At 57.5% G+C, this 19,016-nt stretch overlaps 1 protein-coding gene across 3 annotated transcripts in view; it reads right to left on the bottom strand.

The window, feature by feature from the left end:
• Window positions 1–918: 918 nt before the first annotated feature.
• SPSB1 (splA/ryanodine receptor domain and SOCS box containing 1) overlaps window positions 919–19,016 on the bottom strand; it is a 69,081-nt gene continuing 50,983 nt past the window's right edge. For 2 of the 3 annotated variants that reach the window (XM_032609012.1, XM_032609030.1), the window contains exons 2-3: window positions 11,410–12,252; window positions 919–2,943 (exon numbers count right to left, since the gene is read on the bottom strand). In XM_032609012.1, coding sequence (XP_032464903.1) covers window positions 2,816–2,943; window positions 11,410–12,103 — 822 coding nt within the window. In that variant the 5' untranslated portion in view covers window positions 12,104–12,252 and the 3' untranslated portion in view covers window positions 919–2,815. Of the gene's footprint in view, window positions 2,944–11,409; window positions 12,253–13,332; window positions 13,467–19,016 lie in introns of all 3 variants that reach the window. The other variant, XM_032609021.1, reaches the window with a different exon arrangement.

The following is a 19,016-nucleotide window of genomic DNA, read 5'->3' as shown; positions in this document are numbered from 1 at the left end:
CAGCCATACACCGAAAGAATTTCCCTTTACCCTGCAGCTTTTCCGGAGGCAGAGCTGACCCGGTGGCCAGAAGTGGTCTCCAAACTGTCTTAGACAAGGTCACTTGGGGAGTTGGAGAAAACTGCACATTCCTGGGCCTGGCCCCAGAAATGTTGATTCAGTCCATCTCAGGCAGGGCACTGAGACGAGCATCTTAAAAAACACCTCCCAGCTGGGGCTGACGCAGGTGGCCAGGAGGCTCTCAGATAAAGGGACACGGGACCTTGGTGCCAGGGGTCTTGGGCCCTCAGACCAGGGTCCTTTTCCCAGCACCACCAGATCCTGACATGCCTTTAGGATTTAAAGTGCCCACAGGGAGCTGGATGCACTCGCTAATTCTTTGGAAACCAGTCATGGATCATATCTAGTAAACCTCTTGACTCTTTATCACTCGCCAATCCTCTAAGCCGGAATTTCCTGTCTTCTCTGCTGGGGTGTGGAGTGCGGGGACTCTTCCCACAGCAGCTGGCAGAACGGGTTCACTCAGCATCCCTGTGCACTTGGCTCTGGGGACACAAAGACGAATGAAGGACCACCTCCTGCCACTGAGTGCCCAGCGCTTGGGCTCCGAGCCCACATCCGGGCTCCAAAAAGCCCAGTCAACTCAACGACAAGCCAGAGGCGCTTGCTGACGTGCAGAATCCTTTCTACTAGGTCAGCAGTTCCCTTACTCTGAGCTGCAGGCTCAGAAACTTCTGGAAAAGGATGGGGATGGTCTAGGATCACCCCTCTGGGATTCTCGTTCTCCTCCATCCGGGGCTCCAGCTGGCATCCCACCCTCTGCTAAGGGGTCGGGCGGGGGGAAACACCCAATTATCTGTTGAAGACCATGGACCCGTCCTTTTCCCTTCCCCCAAAGCACAAAGAGGGATTCCGAAGTGTTTGTGTATTTTAATAAACTTTCCTTTATTAGGTGACTATTATCAACCATCATAAAACAGAACGGGAGTTTCAAAACTGTACAGGCCACAAGGCTCCGGGCTGAGAGGAAAGAAGGGTGGGGTCAAGGTTTAGGGAGCTGTGGGGGCGGGAGGTGCAGAGAGATGGCAAGGACCCCGGTGATTTGTCCAGCGTCTGTGGGAGACGGCTGGGTCAAGGCGATAAGGCTGGGATCTGTATAAGTGAGACCCTCTCGTGTGTAACATTCGTCAGAACATGACCCACCCCGAAACAGGAGTGAGGAAAATCTTTAAAAGTCTTACAGGTTAGGTTCCCCCCACCCGCTGGGGGACATAAAACCTCCAAATAATAAGGGGGTAATTTACATTCCTCACCCAGTCTTGGCACTAATTTTGTGCTTTAAAAAATATACTCCACTGGAAGACATTTTTTTCTTTTTTTTTAAAAGGTACCCTACAGCAGCTGTTTAAAACACAATTCTTACAGACAAATATATATGCATATATATTAAACATTTTAAACAAATAAAGTCATCTACTGTACCTGTACAGAAATGAACAGAAGGCAGATTCTAAGAGTCGACTTCAAGACATAAGAAACGGTGACTGTGCCGGCAGGTGCTGGGGTCTGCTACATGGGGGAGGTGTGCATGGGAGGGTGCGTCCCTCTCCTGCTGGCTGTCCGCCCCGACCCCCTGCCCCACCTCACGGCTCTGGGGCACCGTGATGAACCCAGACAGGGGCACCAAGCGGAGACCTGCACTGGCTTCTAGGACACGCAACTCCGCTCTGGTCTCCCCCACCCCGCCCTGCCCCCAGCCTCTCAGGGGATGGAGACTCACTCATCCTCCCATCTCGGTTCGGGTGGTCCTCAGGGAAGCTAGAGCTTCCGGGGATGCACGTGGCAAATCTCAGGTAGTAAAGCAAAAACAAAACCCAACCCACACCGAAAAACCTCACAGAAGACTAAAGAAATAAAACCACGCGCAAAGACGGATGAGCCCTAGCGATGGGTGGCTGCCTGGAGAGATACGGGGAGCTGCCACTGCCCGTGCAGACGGGTCCCCCAAGGCACTCATATTGCACGTGAGGCTGATGTCCCCTCAGGCGCCCACTCGGGCACTCGGAGCAGAGCCCCCTGGAAACTGTAGGTCAAGGGACCCAGACAAAGACACCCCTGTGCCCACGTGGGGACACACGACCGACACGACCCAGCGAAAAGGCCAGGTGAGGCACACACATCCCAGGGAGGGGCAGGTGGAAGAAAAGCAACAGAACACTCCAGAGAGAGGTGACCCGAACAAGGTGTCCTTTCTAAGTGGAATAAATAAATGGCTTTTGTTATTGTTAAAAGAATAAATACAGGGTACAGGGGCACCGACAGCCAGGACTAATGCTGGGTGCTCACGTGCCTGGGGAAGGTCCCGGTTTGGTTTCCGCCTCGGTGGCCACGGTGAGCTCCTGACGTCCTGAGCTTCGTCCGGCGCGGCTGCCCTGCTGGGCGGGCACCGGCCCTCATCTAAGCACCTCTTAGCACCCCCGGGATCTGCTCTTGGCGCCATGGGACCCGGCAGGTGCGGGGGCACCCAGGCCACCCCGAGAGCAGATTGGAGCTCAGTGTAGTTTATCCTCTGTGTCCTCTTCCCAGGAGGGGCTGTGAGGCGGCATGCGGGGAACTTCTGCCAGTGTCCGGAAGGGGGACAGAGGGGCCCGTGTCCAGCGCAGTCCGTATCTGGCGGGGCAGCCGGGGAGGCTGCAGAGGAAGGGCAGGACTTCCATGCCGCAGACAGCGGTCCAGGGCGTGGGCACGGCGGTGGCTCAGTGAGTTGGCACCGGGATGGCCAGGGGCGGCCGTGCTGGCGGTCCCGGGTGGGGCATCACTGGTAGTGGAGGTAGGCCTTGAGGGAGGCGGGCAGTGGCAGCGCGTGGATCTCACCCAGGCGCTCCTTCCCCAGGGCCAGGCGCACCGAGCGGCGGCACAGATCCATGAGCGGCAGGGGCTCCGCTGCGGAGACCGAGGAGAGACAGAGGACGCTGGGTTAGCACAGCTCTAGGTGGTTCTAGAACAAACAACACTGAAAACAGCAATAGCATCGTTAATACTAGTTTTAACGCCCAGATGAGATGACTCCAGATTAACTCATTTTACACTTTAAGTGAATTATTAGTTGCTAGCATGGAAACTCACTGGACCAGGCCCCTTTGTAAGCCCTCATTTAATCCTCACAGTGGTTTATTATGAATGATTTGATAATCACAGGGAGTTATACCATGACCATCATCCCCATTTTGCCAATGAGGAAACTGAGGGACAGAATCCAAATAACTTGCCCAGGGCCACACCGCTGGTAGGACACGGAGCAAGCATTCCAAGCCAGGCCGTCCCTGCTCTAACCCATCAAACTAGAGGCCCCCTCAGTGCACGTCCATCCGGGACACACAGGATGGACTCTCCCCCGCACGTACCCCCAGCACCAGACCCCACGCGGACCTTTAGGGGGGAAATCATGTTGTGTTAACCCAACTGCTCACGGGGACTGTTCTCCAGTCCCTCTTACAGTGGAGGGCGCACAGGCGCAGAGGAGACCGAATTGCCAGGGCTACAGGCTGGGATCCAAATCCCAGCAGTCTGGGCCCAGCGCACGGCAGAGCTGCCTCAGGAATCTGGATTCGAGAAGGGCTTCTAGCTGCAGCCTGCAAGGGCACCTCTGGCCTTGTGTCCCGGAGGGCCTGGGGCCTAGCTTCCTGCAAGAGAGGCTCCGTGCAGCCCACATCTCAGATAAATTCTCAGCTCCAGAAGGAACCGGAAAGTCATGGCCTCCAAGGCCCTGGAGGCTGCTGGGAGCATGGTGGGCCCTGCTCACCCTGGACCTCTTGGAGCTGACTCCTCCTAGCTCTCGTATAGGTGAGCACACCGAAACAGCCTGGGGTCCCCCCACGGTGTCCTGGACAGGCAAAGAGGTGAAATGAGGGCGTATGTGGCCTCATCCACGGTCTTCCCCAACTCCTTTGTGAACAAAATAAAGGTCGGACCGAAAAACTGAGAAACCCCCCACCATTTCCCTTGAGATCCCATTCCACCAATAAAAAGTGGACGCAAGTTCTGTAATATTCACCAGTGTGTCTCAGAATATTAAAAATAACATTTAAAAATTCAGTTATTGGGAATTCCCTGGCGGTCCAGTGGTTAGGACTTGGTGCTTTCACCACCGAGGGCTTGGGTTCAACCCCTGGTCAGGGAACTAAGATCCCGCAAGCCACATGGCTCAGCCATAAATAAATAAATTAAATTAAATTAAATTAAATAATTAAAATTCGGTGATTGAAGGCCAAATCCTAAGGCTGGGGGCGTTGGGGGAAACGGGGAGCAACTGAGTAGGGGCTCCGTTTGGGGTGATGAAAGCATTCTAAGATGGCCTGCAGCAATGGCTGCAGTCGTGAGCATACGGTAGACCACTGCGTCATGCGCTTTAACGGGTGAAATGTATGGCATGTGAATTCTATCGCAATAAAGCTGCCATTAAAAAAAAACAAAATGTGCTTCCCTGGTGGCACAGTGGTTGAGAGTCCGCCTGCCGATGCAGGGGACACGGGTTCGTGCCCCGGTCCGGGAGGATCCCACATGCCGCGGAGCGGCTGGGCCCGTGAGCCGTGGCCGCTGAGCCTGCGCATCCGGAGCCTGTGCTCCGCAACAGGAGAGGCCACAACAGTGAGAGGCCCGCGTACCACAAAAAAAAAAAGAAAAAAAAAATACATCTTAGGCTTGATAGTGCATTTACTAAATTCCAGGCTTTAAAAGAAGACAAACGATGGCTCTTCACCTCCCATGGGCAGTCACAGGAGACGGGACGGAAGTAGTAAATGTTTTTCATGGAAAGCTTTGAAACGGGGCCTTCCCTGGAGGCAAGAGGATGAACTAAATGACCTTCCATCTTTGTGGGTCAAGGATTCCACAGACCTGGTGGGTTGGGCTGGGATCCTTCCACCTGCCAGCCCGCAGAGACTTGGGTCTCCTTCACTGGACCTCGACCTACCTCGGTGGCCCCAGATCTGGCCCCTCACTTTCACCCTGCACAGCAGCCTGACCTCGAGCAGATGGCTCCCTCCACCCAGGCTTCAGTTTCCCCAGCTGGAGATGAAGGATGTAGACCAAAGCCTCCCCGGAGTCCTACGGGCTGAGCTCCTGAAGGCCAGCGACGCCTCACAGCAGCTCTCGGCCGGACCTGTGGTTGAGGAGTGAGTGGTCCTCTGAGCAATCGAGGGGGGACGTTCAGCTCCTCTCCTCCACTCAGAAGCTCTCCTCCATCCTCCTCCGGCACCCCCTCCCACGAGGATGTGGCTTAGCTCCCACTGGGAGGCAGAGGGGCCGGGCTGGGGGAGGGAGGGCCGAGAGGGAGGTCCCGTCACCACCTCTTGGCTAAATGGGTTTCGGGTCAACTTACCAACACCCTCAGGAAGAAACGTTTCTAAACAGCAGGTCATTCCCACCCCACTGCCACTGATCCTGCGGGAGGGCAAAACATTGATGGCCAGGGTCATGGTCTGATTGCAGAGACCGTGCGTGAGGCTACAGAAACGGACATGGGCACGGTGCCAAGGAAAACGTCTGTCCCACAGATTTTGGTTGGTCGCTCACAGGACCCAGAAGGCCTCCCCGACGACCTCAGTCCTTTCGCCTGGGGGGCTGCAGGTTCTGCATCCGGCTCCATCCGCGTGGTCGGTGCCCACCGCTCTTCCGCGGAGGCGCGAGGGGTCTCTGGCCGCCACGCCCACCTCTGGGAAGCCCAGGTGCCCGCTCCTGTGCATGGCTTATATGAATGAGAAGGGGTGGTGCTCAGGGACCAGGAAGCGAGGCCGGCGCTATTCCTGGGAGCAGAAGGCTGAGCAACTGCACGAGGCCACGTGCCCACGTCTGTATCTCCAGGAGAAGCGGCCACCTGGTGGCCTGTTTGAACACGCACGGCCGGGGCCACCTCTCAGTTCTCCGAGAGACTGCAACCCAGCCGGAGCCCCAGAGCCCGGCGCCGGGTCCAGTTCACAGGCTGTGAATGAACTTCGGGTCTGTGAGGTCAAGGATGAACATCTCAAGTCAGGAAGTGCCCGGTTCAGCAACGTTCCCGCCCGCCGCCTTCACAGCTGCCGGGACTGGCCCTATGCTCCCTCCTGCAAGCACTTTGCCGTGAAAACGCTCCAGAAATGTGTTCTAGAAAGTCGTGGGTGGAGGATGACCATCCCGGGACCTGTGTGTATTTTCCCTTTACCTCAAGGCGTTTTTACAAAAAAGAAGCAAAAGAAAACACCAACCTCTTGTCTTTGCCAACTGGGGAAGGATGCCTGACACCCGGTCAGGTAACGTGGGCACACTTGGTTCTCTGCTTCCCAGTTCTGAGAACATGCTGTCTTCATGTGACCTCCCCCCAACCCCAGAAGGAAGCCCCTGCAGGGCAGGGTGATCAGTCCGCCCGATGAGGAGCTCGCCCAGAGCCCAGCTGGAATGGGGGAAGGAAGGAGCCAGCGTCAGGTGTGGGCATCCCAGGAGGCTGGGAGGCCACAGGAGGAGGTCACCAAGGCAAAAAGCAGGAACAGAGGTGGGCCTTCCCTGAACCCACAATCATGACAAACCACACCAAATGTATCTGGGAGCCAAAGAAGGGGAGAATTTGAAAATGCTGAACTGCAGGGCAATGCTTCCTTAGTGGGAGGCACCATTAACAGCAGGAGGGAGGACCCACGGGTCAGGGACCCTCCCTTGTGTGACGGCCAGTCTGTTGCTTGCAATAGGCCTTTTCCCTCTTGCATCTCCAGGGAGCGTGGCGGGCAGACCTAGGGGCCAAGCTGGGCCCTGTCCCCCCCCCCCCCCACCGCCTACAGTGACCATCACTGCCCCTTCACCCCAGAAAAGAGCAAGGTGACACAGCAGCCCCTCTGGTTGCAGCCTTAGCCCTGGAAGTCTTGAGCCCCTAGAAAGAGTCAGAACCAGTAGCCTGTGATCAGAGGCGGTTGGACAGTGGTGGAGGTCACATAGGGACACTCTGCCTTTGCTCTGGTCTCGGCCAGCTCAGCCCATGGCCCCAGCACTGGGGCAGAGACTCTGCGGGGGAGGGTACACCTGGCGTCCCGGGGAAGGCGGGCTGGGAGGACAAAATGCCCAGCGCAGCAGCCGGGGTGGAGGGGAGGGGGCCAGGCACAGGCCTCTGGTGACTCCGGCTGACCCGCTCTGCAAACAGCTGCTCCCTGCTGAGGTCAGGACCTGGCGGCCAGGATGGGGTGGGGCTGGGCGGGGAAGGAGAGAGCAGACTTTCCAGACAACCCAGGGAGCACTAACAGATCAAAATCACCCCCAAGACTGTGAGAGCAGAGCCCGGCCCAGGCCTGACACCAAGAAGATGTATCTGGCCAGACCTTCTGTCTGTCACTGCCTGCTCCCCCTGGGTGGACCCTGACATTCCTCCTCCCTCAGCTGCAGCGGAAAGCCAAGCAAACCCTCCTGGGCAGAGGACTTGGGTGTCCCTGACTTCACTCCACAGACACTCCACCATCTGAGCACTGGGCTGTCTGTCTGTCACTGTCTCGTCTCCCCTGCAGGTGGTAGCACAGGGAGGGGGACGTGCTGTGGGTGAAGTAGCACTGCCCCCCCCCCCCCAATTCAGGACCATCTGGAACCTCAGAATGTGATCTTATTTGAAACAGGGTCCTTGCAGATGTAATTGGTTAAGCAGAGGTCATACTGAAGCAGGACGGGCCCTGTCCTTATAAGAAGAGGACAGATACAGAGGAGGTCACGGGATGACAGAGGCAGAGACTGAGCAATGCGTCTACAAGCCAAGGCGTGCTGGCGTGGGACGGACTCCCCTCCGAGCCCTCAGAAGGAACCGACCCTGCCCACGCCTTGGTTTCGGACACCTGAACCGGCACAGAACATATTTCTGTTGCTTTAAGCTCCCCAGCTGGCGGCCATCTGTTCCTGGGGCCCCAGGAAATGACCACACCACCCTCCTCTCCTCTCTACACCAGCCCCTCCCTCAGGCTTTTGGACCCACCCCATCCTGACGACCCTCGTCAAGGTCACCATTGATGACCTCATTGCCAAAGCTGATGGACAAGTCTCGGCCGTGAGTGTACTTGATCTGGCACCACTGTGGCCTTGAAGTATCCTTTCCTCACTGGGTGCTCAGGACACTACTCTCCCCTCCAGCCCCACGGCTATTCCACCTCCCCTTCCCCATCGTCCACCCGGTGATGCGCCCCAGGGCTCGGCCACGGCCCTCTCCTCCTTCCTCTCCTTGGTGACCTCATCCAGGGGTTGCAGGTTTCAGCTCCATCTCCACTGATCAATGTCCTGGACCCTGTCTCCAGACCCGCAGAGCCACCAGGATGTGTCACTTCCCCGCATCCATGGCACCCACCCTGGCCCTCACCCCCATCACCTCTCCCCTGGACAACGCCTCGGCTCCTCCCTGACCTCCTAGCGGCCACTCTTGCCCCTACTGTCCATTTCTACACAGGAGCCAGAGTGACCCTTCTAGGACATGAGATCTAACGTCCTGAGTGGCTGGGGATCCTGCCCCACCCTCACGGGGTTTCCCATCCGGATCCTCCAAAGTCAGCCAGCAGCGCAGACTGGGGCTCTTTCATGTCTGACCAGGAGCGGCGAGGCGAGAAGCCAAGGGGGCCCCGGCACTGCCTGGCATTATGGTGGGGAGAGAGGGGCGTCCTCATCCGTAACCAAGACTGTCGAGGGGGCCCAAGCCTCTGGGCACTTCCGGTTCCCCCCTGCCCCCGGGTCCAGCGCAGGGGTAGCCTCTCGTACTGCATGCCCACGCTACTCCTCTCCCCCTCAACCCCCTTTTAAGTTTCCCAAACAAGAAAAATTCCGAAAGCATCTGACCTCCCATCTTATGCAGAGCTGACAGGGCATCTACTGATGACGCCCGTCTGGGCCTCCAGGACTGTTTCCACAGAACTGCTGCAGAGCCTCGCCCTGGCTCCGCAGGGGAACAGTTCTGCTTGCTTGGGCCCTGACTTGCCATGGGGGGAACAGGCCCCAGCCCCCTCCCAGCCGCTCCGGGCTCTGTGTTCTGCCTTGGAGCTGGGCATGTAAACAGTGAAGCCGTGTGAACCCCCAGCACTGATGGACTTGTTTCCAGAGGGGACAGGGTTGCCCTGTTCTTGTAGAGGCCAACAGTCTCAGAGGCCTGGCAACAAGGCAGCGGACCCAACAATTCACCCATCTGTCGGCACACAGTGGGCATTAAACTCCCTGGGGCCGCGGTCACTCTCTGTCGGGAAAAGGCAGACAGAGCTGCAGGCAGGGTCCTCTGAGACCCGAGGTCCTGGGGCTTCCAATCCCTGCCCATCCCCACACGGGGCAGATGTGGCTGTGGACCTTCTACCCTGTTACCTGGAGAGACAAGACTCACAGCACTCACCCTGCTGGTTCCCTAGACCAGGTCTGAGGTTACTTCCTCAGAGAGGTTACCTGCTGGATGCACACCTAGCCAGGAGTCCCAGGACCTAGGGTGCAGGCTGCACAGGTGAGGCGATGCCCCGCCTGGCTGTGGGCTCACTGTCACCGCCCAGCCAAAGCCTGAGAGTGGCAGCGAGGGAAAGACGGACGGCAGAAGCCTCCAAAGAGAAACATTTTAAGAGTTCGCTCTGACTGATGGTCCTGGATGTTTTCTGGTATCTTCCAAAGACTAAAGTGGGGAAGAGGAAGAGTGGGGGAACCTGAAGGTCTGGAGGCTGCAAGACCAGAGGAAGCATCTGTGCTCCTGACCCTCGGCCTCCCCCATGGCTCACCTGGCCTGCAGGTGGGGTTAGATCTCGGGTGCCAGGCCATATCCACCCCTTAAAGAGGTCAGTGCACGGATGGACAAAGCTTTCCAGCCGCCCCCCCTTCCAAGGTGAGATCTGCAGACGGTAGAAGGCACTCATGAAGGAGTGAGGGTTGAGCATGGGTATGGACGGTTCTGGAACGCTGGGGCCTCCTGCCACCATGGGCTCCCAGCCATAAAGCCACAGAGCCCTCCACTTCCCAAACCAGGGCAGTGCTGCCACAGGTAGGCTATTTTCACACGTGGTCTGAGAAAGGCCACTCCCTTTTCCAAAGGGACAGGTGCAAATTGCCGCTGATTCAGCCTGTTTCTAATCCATGTTCTCCTCTCCAAAGGCCTCCTGACATCATAACTGAACAAACCCCCTGCGGGGGACTGTGTCCCAAAGAAGCCCACTCAGAAGGCTCCAGCACCAGGAAAGACCCTAAACCTGTCTAATGAATGAGAGGCCATTGGCTTTCATTTATGTGAGAGGCCCTAGTACCCCCAAAGCTGCAAAACCCAGCTCAATAATATGCTGGTTACTGTGCTAGAATGTGGCCAGCTGCAGATCAAACCTGGAGGCAGGTCAACCAGAAACAAACCATGTTTATCAAAGACCATCCATCCACCCATCCACCCATCCATCCATCCATCCATCCATCCATCCATCCATCCATCCACCCACCCATCCACCCATCCATCCATCCATCCATCCATCCACCCATCCACCCATCCATCCATCCATCCACCCTTCTATCCATCCACCCACCCATCCATTCACTCCTTTAGTCATCCATCCACCCATCCATCCATCCATCCATCCACCCATCCATCCACCCATCCATCCATCCATCCACCCATCCACCCATCCATCCATCCATCCACCCATCCACCCATCCATACATCCATCCACCTTTCTATCCATCCACCCACCCATCCATTCACTCCTTTAGGCATCCATCCACTTATCCATCCACTCATCCATCCATCCATCCACCCACCCACCCACGTATCCACCCATCCATCCATCCATCCACCCACCCACCCACGTATCCACCCATCCATCCATCCACCCATCCATCCATCCATCCATCCATCCACCCACCCACCCACCCACCTATCCATCCATCCACCCACCTATCCATCCATCCATCCATCCACCCACCCACCCGCCCACCCATGTATCCACCTATCCACCCACCCATCCACCCACCCATACATCCATCCACCTTTCTATCCATCCACCCACCCATCCATTCACTCCTTTAGTCATCCATCCACCCATCCATCATCCATCCATCCATCCACTCATCCATCCATCCATCCATCATCCATCCATCCATCCACTCATCCATCCACTCATCCATCCATCCATCCATCCACCCATCCACCCACCTATCCATCCCATCCATCCATCCACCCATCCATCCATCCATCCACAAGGTGCTGCCATGTACTCTGCAGACTCTGGCTAGAAACCCTCACTTAACCAGAGGTAGGCAAGAGTCACCTCTGAGGATGTGAATGCTGGGATGTCTACTTAAAGACATTTAAATTTCAACAACTGTAAAACTCTAGCTGGGCCCAGCGAGGACCAAAGGGGACACAGGGAGTCCAGGGCCACTGCCACCGCAGACAGAGCAGAAGACACTTACGGTCAAGTCCATTCAAGTAGCGCATGCGGATCTCACAGTGGCCCCAGACGGCACTCACTACGGGATAAAGTTTTTTGCCCTTGAGTCCCCGAAAAGCTACTCCCATGTACTGTCCATCCACAATGAAGCTCAGGGTCCCGTCGTCCATATCCAGGGCCACCAGGAAGGAGTCAGGGACAATGAACGTCTCGTCCGGCTCCAGAAAGGCTGGGTACGTTTTGCTCGGCTGGTTTTTGCCGTCATGGTAGAGCCGGTTGCGCCCCAAGTCCCAGCCCCAGGACTCGTGGTTATTCCCCACGAGTGTCGTGTACCCCACGGAGTGCAGGGGGGCGTCTGCCGTCGCCACCCCCACCACGGCGTGGGTGCCACGCTGCCTCATGGCCCACGTGATCTGCCACACGTGCAGCCCGCGTGTGTACCCGACTTTGCCCCTGATGGCGTCCGTGCTCTGGGCCACCGGATGCCGGTGAAAGATCAGCTTGTCGTCCTCCTTCACGAAGACGTTGAGCGAGCGGTCATTGTTGTTCCAGGAGTGGAGCAGCTGGACGTCGTAGGACACGGGGGGCATGTCCAGCAGCAGGTCCAGGCGGGTGGGCTTGCAGTAGTCCAGACCCTGGAGCTCCTGCTTCAAGGGCCGGTACGTGGGGTCCCTCATGTCCACCGTCTTGATACCTCCAGTGACCTTCTGACCCATGTCGGCCTCCCGTTTCACCTGGTCACCAACGCCCAAGGCAAACTCATCAATCACGGGGCCTCTTCTCCAGTTTCCCAATCAGGCCTGGACGGCACTCCTAAGGGAGTTTGCTAGGCGGCCTCTGCCCGGTGTGGAGCATCTGGTACTGCCTAGTGGATGGAAGGAGAAACAGGAGGCCAAGTGAGCAGGAGATGCGGAGAGAAGGGGAGAAACTAACTCGGTTCGTGTCACGCCGGCACGTCCCAGCAGTCTGCCTTCCGGGCTCCTATCACACCGGATTCCGGGCAGGCCAGAGCCTCGGCACACAGTGAAATTCCCTTCTGTCCCCGCAGCTAGGTTGGCACAGAGGAGGGAGGCCGTCCACCTGACGGTCTACGTGGACAAGCGGACTTGGGGTGGGCACCACTCGTAACTGTGTCAGGTGCCCAGCCCGAGGCTCACCAAATACCTCATCACGGTTTCTCAGGGCAGAAGGCCAAGGTGGCCCGATGCCGAAATCAGCCCAGTGCAGTGGGCATCTCTCCTGGTCGAAGCAAGGGGACACTTACTCCCTGCGCCGGCTGTTTGGAAGGAAGGTGAACCCCCGAGTGTCAGCAGAAGCTGTTTGAGATGCCACCTCCCGGTCCCTCTCTCTTCCGGCACAGCCGCCTCCAAAGACGTACCGCCGGTTCGCACCAGGGGAGGGAACCCCAGTGCACATAAAGCTCCTGGTCAGCGGTCCCTGGGGCCGCAGCAACCCCCCAGCGGGCCCCGAGTCAGGTGGGCGCAAAGGCTCTCAGCCCCGGTAGCTCTGGACCAACTCGTAGACGGCCACCCCTTCCCGCCCACACTCTTCAACTTCTCCTCGGGTCTCCACAGCCCATCTGGGGAGGAAGTCCGACTCCAAGATGCCTCACTCCCACCCTGGCTCCACCATCCCTTGGCTCCTTTAAGGGAAATCGGAGCCTTGGGCTGGAGGAGAGATCTCGGTGCATCCGTCCATCGTCCTCTGTCTCGGCAGCACCAGGGGGAGGGGCTGAAATGTGCGATGGGCAGGACTCCGGCCATCCCTGCCACGCCTGTCCCCGGTGTCCGCCTTGGAGAAGGGACAATCGCGAGCTACCGGGGTTTCCCGAGACTCACTCAAGAGAGAAGGTAGTTCCCGCCATCAGAACCCCACCCCCGCCCCCGGCGCGCAGAAGGGGCTCTTGGCTGCCTGGTTTGGGGGGGGATGGGCTCCCAGGACTGACCAGACGAGGGAGCAGGCAGGCTCCTGGCTACATAAACACGACCAAACGAGGATACAGAGGAGCTGGGCAAGAGGCCATCGGCGCCTGCTGGAGAAGCATCCCAGGGCCACTTGTTCCGAGGAGCACGATGGAGCCTGGGTCAAGGAGAACACAAAGGAGCCCAGTGTAGGGGCTGCAGCGGGCGTGTTGCTGTCTCACTGTGGCAGAAGACAGAGCGCCTGCCGGGGGGCGAGGGCAGGGACCACCGGCTGCGGGAAATCTGGGAACCTGGGACCGCTGGCCTCCCTGTCGGGCGCCCAGGCACCAGCAGGGCCGGGAGGAGGGGCGGGACCTGCGCGGGGCGGACGCCGGTCTGGTCTCTGGCTGCCCTGGAGACGCCTTCCTCTCAGCTGGGAAGAGACCCCGTGAGACGCCGTCCTCAGGGTGGCCAGGGCCCCTGGAGACTGGCTCTCGGCAGACACCCGAGTGGGAGCCCTTGGCCCGGACCTCCTTACCTCCGTGGGCAGGTCACCCTTCTCGCCCTCCCCTTTGTGGTGTGGAACAAGGGGCTCCCTCATGGGCACTGCTTCAGAGGGGGGCTGGGACCCCTCGTGTCAAATGTTTGCAAAGCTGTACAGAGCTGAGGGGTCCCTCGGCGGCCAGGAAACCACCCTGGTTCTGGAAAGTTCTGTGGATATGGTGACCTCACGATCTAGAACTCCCAGGACAATCCCAGTTTCAAGATTTCAGTCCCATCAACTCTCAAGAGCCATCGAAACCTCCAGGACTCCCCCCAGGGCCCTGCTGAGCGAGCACCCATGGCTCTGGGGCCTGATTACCAGGATGCGGGGAGCCTGGGTTTTGGTGTGGAAACGCGGTCCTGGTAACTGCAGAGACTGGCTGCTTGGCCTTCCCTGACCCCCCCCTCTTCCACGCCTCCCCAACAGCATCTTTCTGAGCCGGGGGAAAGCTGGTCCAAGGCAGATCTCAAAGTCAGACGCACCCACACCCATCTCTGTCTGGATACCCGCTCTGGCTGGTGCCCAGCAACCTCTCTGTGCAGGACCCTGTGGGGACACAGGTCAGCTCTCTGGGAGGACAAGGAGGGGATTAATATCTGAAGAGAGTTCATTTCACCGCTTCCTGGAGTGAAGCAGTCTGTCGCCGTCCTGTCGGCTGGCTCTGGCCTCACAGCAGGAAGGACCTCTCTCCCAGAATCTCACGGTACTGAAGATCCCACTCTACCCACGACCCATGGGAACAGGTGGGAAGAGTCACGGGGAGGCTGGGGGTCGGGGGAGAGGAGACCCGGGGCAGGTGGGCTGTGTGCGAAGGGAAGGTGGTGGGGAGAAGTCCTGCTAACACATTAATTTAAAATACTTGGAGAGAAATGGGTGGGAACAGAGAAGGACCACAACAAGTAGGTTGGGGACAAGTCAGAGGTTGGGGGGAGGGTTGAAGGGGTGGGGGGGACGAGAAGGGAAGAGAGAGAGAGAGGGGCTCATGGGCCAGTAAACCTGGGTCTGTGCACACATATAACTCCTACTTCAGCTGGACCACGACCGGTAAACTCTCTCTGTCAAGGGCTAGCTAGTAAATGTTTTAGGCTTTGTGGGCCCAACAGTCTCTGTACAACTACTCAGCTCTGCCTGTAGCACGAGAGCAGCCACAGACAATGCATAAGTAAGTGAGCCTGGCTGAGTTCCAATAAAACTTTATTTACAAGAACAGGCCAGCAGGTAGTCGGCCAACCCCCGAGCCAGACAAAGGGCCCTGCACAGGGATCACTGCAGTAGGAAAGCACAAGACGGAGGCGAAAAGGAATCTCGTGGCAGCAAGGTCAGTCCAGCCTCAGAACAAGGGGTCAGAAAAGACAACGTAACCTCACAGTGACTTGTCGGCTGTCTGTCCAGGTCAGCTCCACCAGCTCTTCCCCTTCTGAGATTCTACCTCCTGGCTGCCAAGCAGGTTTACTTACATGGCCCTTGTGTTAAGCTCCTACCCTCCTGGCCCCCCATGTTGGGAACCATCCAAGCGGGGGAGCCCTTCTGGCCCCTGGACCATGTGACCTTGAGCACAGGGGGGTCCCTGGGAGGAAGAGGCTGGGGAGAGGGGGCAGAGAGGGCAGGCAAAGATGCCTGCAGCATCTCGGGACCACTCCCACACAAGGGCACCCTGGGGCCTAGCCAGGGACGTGAGCCACCCCTTCTGCTGTTCCTGGGCCGTCCTGCCATCTGAGTCACCTCCTAGGTGGCCAATCACTGTGGCAACCCTAGGGCCACTCTTGACTCACCTGTCACCTGCCCAACCCCACCCTGTGTCCAGGCCAACACCTCCTGCTGTCCACACGCAGCCACCTCCTTGCCACGCAAGGCCACTAAAGCCATCCAGCTGCCCTCCGCTTTCCGTCTACTTCCAAATGTGGCCGCAGAGATCCACTAGCCCTCTTTTTGGGGACTGCAGCCTGGCAGGGCGTTCCCTTCCAGGCTCCGCCCCAACCTCACCACCTGACTCTGCATCATTCCTCCAACAGCCCTGCTCCCCCAGCTTCCAATCCTCGGCCTCCTCTGCCTAGGATTCGTCCTTAGCTTTTCTGAGCCTCAGTTTGCTCCTCTGTAAGATGGGTGTCCCACGCTTACCTAAGACTCAGCTGAGACGATGTTCCAGAGAGGACCTGGAAAACTGGCATTTTCACTTTTTGGTTTTTATTTTTAGACCGTGCTCCGTACACTGAACGAAGATCACTGTTAGCCATCTTCTTGGTCACCATACCTGGTCCTACAGATGGACGCTGTCTTTGGGCCAGACCCAAGCGCTTGGAATGCTGAGCTAGAGCAGATCAAGTTTAAGGTCCCTTCTAAGCCGGGGCCAGAAAATAAGGAGCCAGATGGTAAATATTCTAGGCTTTCTAGACAATATGTAAGTAAATGGGCATGGCTGTGTTCCAATAAAACTTTATTTATAAAAACAGACAGTGGGACTGGATTTGGCCCAGGGGCCATAGCTTACTGGTCCCTGTTCTAAACCCAAGCAAAACTGCTGACACTCTCGTTAAAATACCTGGACATGAAAGTCGGGCGGGGGGGGGGGGGGCAGGGGGGAGGGGAAGTGGGTTACACCATCCAAAAGTGCCGAGTGGTGGAGATGCTGTTTTGGCCTGTGCAGATCCTGTTAATGCCGGGCCAAGGTGGGAGTCCCCGGTGGGCACCAAACTTCAGGTAGGAAGTGGGAGAAGCAGTACAGGCCCCGGCTCCGGGACCAGCCCCCTTTCCTGCGTCTGAGACACAAGTGCGGATGTCCAGGCTTTGCAGGGCCTAGAGTTGCTACAGGAGTGTCAGGGCCTGGGCTGGCTCAGCAGGTCCTTGGTGAGTCCCCAGGAGGTGGGAGGACCCAGCCCTCATCCCCACCCAGGAGAAGCAAAGCCACAGAGGGGGCGGAGGGCGTGGCCGTGTATTGCCCTGCGGGGCTGGAAGAGAGAAGTGGGGGACAGAGGTGGCCTTGTTGCTGCCACCACTCCCCACCAGTCACACGCAGACACACATACACACACGTGTGTGTGTGTACACTCAGAGCTCCAGCAGCTGTGGTGGCATCAGGGCTAAAGAGCAGGAGGGAGGCGAGGAGGTCCAGGCAGTGCCGTGGCCAGCGGTCCCCACTCCCTTTCAGTGCCGTGACGGCAGTGCTCTTTCCCAGAAAGCATTGCACATTAGCTACGTGTTCCTAAGATCACATCCACCCGTTCCTCCTCAGGGTTGCCTCAAGCCAACCCTCAGACAACAAAGTCCTGCCCCCCAACCTCTGATCGCCCCAATAAGACACTGCTCTCACTGTCCTCAGTCCCTGAGGCTGCAAACAAGGTTCCAGCACCTGGTGCTTCCCAATGACCAATGACGTAGCCAGAAAGGGGTGAGAAGACACACCTGCATGCCCTGGGCTCCGGCGGGACAGGGGACTCTCGTGCTTGGTGGGCGGGTCATTACCCTCGTCAAATACAGCAGGATGAGTATCCCAACCAGGACTAAGAATACGTGTGTAGGGCTTCCCTGGTGGTGCAGTCTTTGAGAGTCCGCCTGCCGATGCAGGGGACACGGGTTCGTGCCCCAGTCCGGGAAGATCCCACATGCCGCGGAGCGGCTGGGCCCGTGAGCCATGGCCGCTGAGCCTGCGCGTCCGGAGCCTGTGCTCCGCAACGGGAGAGGCCACAACAGTGAGAGGCCCGCGTACCGCAAAAAAAAAAAAGCTCTGGGACACAGGGGGAGGGAGGTCTGCGAAGCCCTATGGCTTGACTTGGTTGGACACTTTCCACCTACTGAGAACCCCCTTCTCCCCCAATGCCACACACATCATCCTCACTGGGTCAAAGGTCAGTTCATGGTTCACTGTGAAAAAGGATGCCACTTGGACCCTCTAACGGGCAGAAGCCTTCCATGCAGTGTTCCCAAGAATCCACCAGAGCCACCCGTCCATAGAGGAATTCTAAGTGGATGCACCTCCTCCCGCTGCTGCCGCCGGCAGCCAGTTAAGTGCTCTCTGCTCAGGGTCCGGGGACCAGTACTCTTACCCCAAAGCCCTGCTTCAGAGAGGGTCTGCTGGGGACCACAGCTATCCACAGGAAGGAGGACCAAAGCCTCACAAACCACCTGCCCTCTAGTTTTTTGGGCTCCTCCAGGTGGCCCCTCTGTGCCCTCGGAGGGAGGGACAACCAGATCCAGAATTAGCAGACGTGCAGGGAAGGAAGCCCAGGACTGGACAGTGGTGCCCAGAGGGTGGGGACGAGTAAGAAACATCCCCGAAGCGTACTGTTTGCGGGTCTGAACAGTGGGCTGGGTGAAGGGCACCCAGCCTTTAATGACCTAAGGCAGTGATTCTCTCTGAAGGGGGAGGGAAGGGCATGCTCCTATCCGTGTCTCCTGGGCACATGTGGTGGAGAACGCCTGTTGGATACACCCATGGCTTTCACTATGCAAGTCACAGAGAAAAGTGATGCTGGCAGAGTTCTATGGGTGACGGGGGACCAGCAAGCCTTGTGGGATGCACAGGGTTAACAAAGGTTAAGGGGAACTGGAAAGGATGTCGGGAAAAAGCCATTTGTGTACAGGTGTGGGCGTGTATCCCATACAGACCCCAACTGGGACCTGCTTCTCGGCGTGCGGGTGCCATGTGGCAGTCCCCATCCAGGTGTAAAATATGCCGCAATCACCCACCGACCAGCTTTCCAGGGGTCTGGTCTACAAAACCCTACAGCCCTGCCCAGGGACATGTGGGCAAAGATGCTCACTTCACCATGAACTCCAGCAGCCTTGGAGAGAGGGAGGTAGCCCCTCAGATGTGCTGATTTAACACAAAATGTAACACGACGCTGTTAGATTTTAAAAAGCAAATCGGAGAACACCATACAGAGCATGATCCCATGTCTGTAAGAACAGACTTTTTAAAAGATGCTATCTGTGCGCGTTTGTCCGTAGGCATAGAGAAAGGTTTAGAAGGATAAACACCAAACCTTCCACAACGGTTAGTCCTGGAGGGGGGTGGCGGGAGGAAAGATGCGTTCACTTTAAGGACTTTTTGAAATGAAAAAAAAATTTTTAATGCATGTATTCCCTTTTGCAATGAAAATAATGGTTAAGCAAAGAATAAACAGCTGCAAAATACTGACTGAATGCACTACAGTCACAAGTGCAAATTGTCCCCAGAGCAATTGTTCC

Source organism: Phocoena sinus, chromosome 1 (assembly GCF_008692025.1).
Source record: "Phocoena sinus isolate mPhoSin1 chromosome 1, mPhoSin1.pri, whole genome shotgun sequence".
NCBI classification, from domain to species: Eukaryota; Metazoa; Chordata; class Mammalia; order Artiodactyla; family Phocoenidae; genus Phocoena; species Phocoena sinus.
This window is presented reverse-complemented; position numbering and strand designations above follow the sequence as displayed.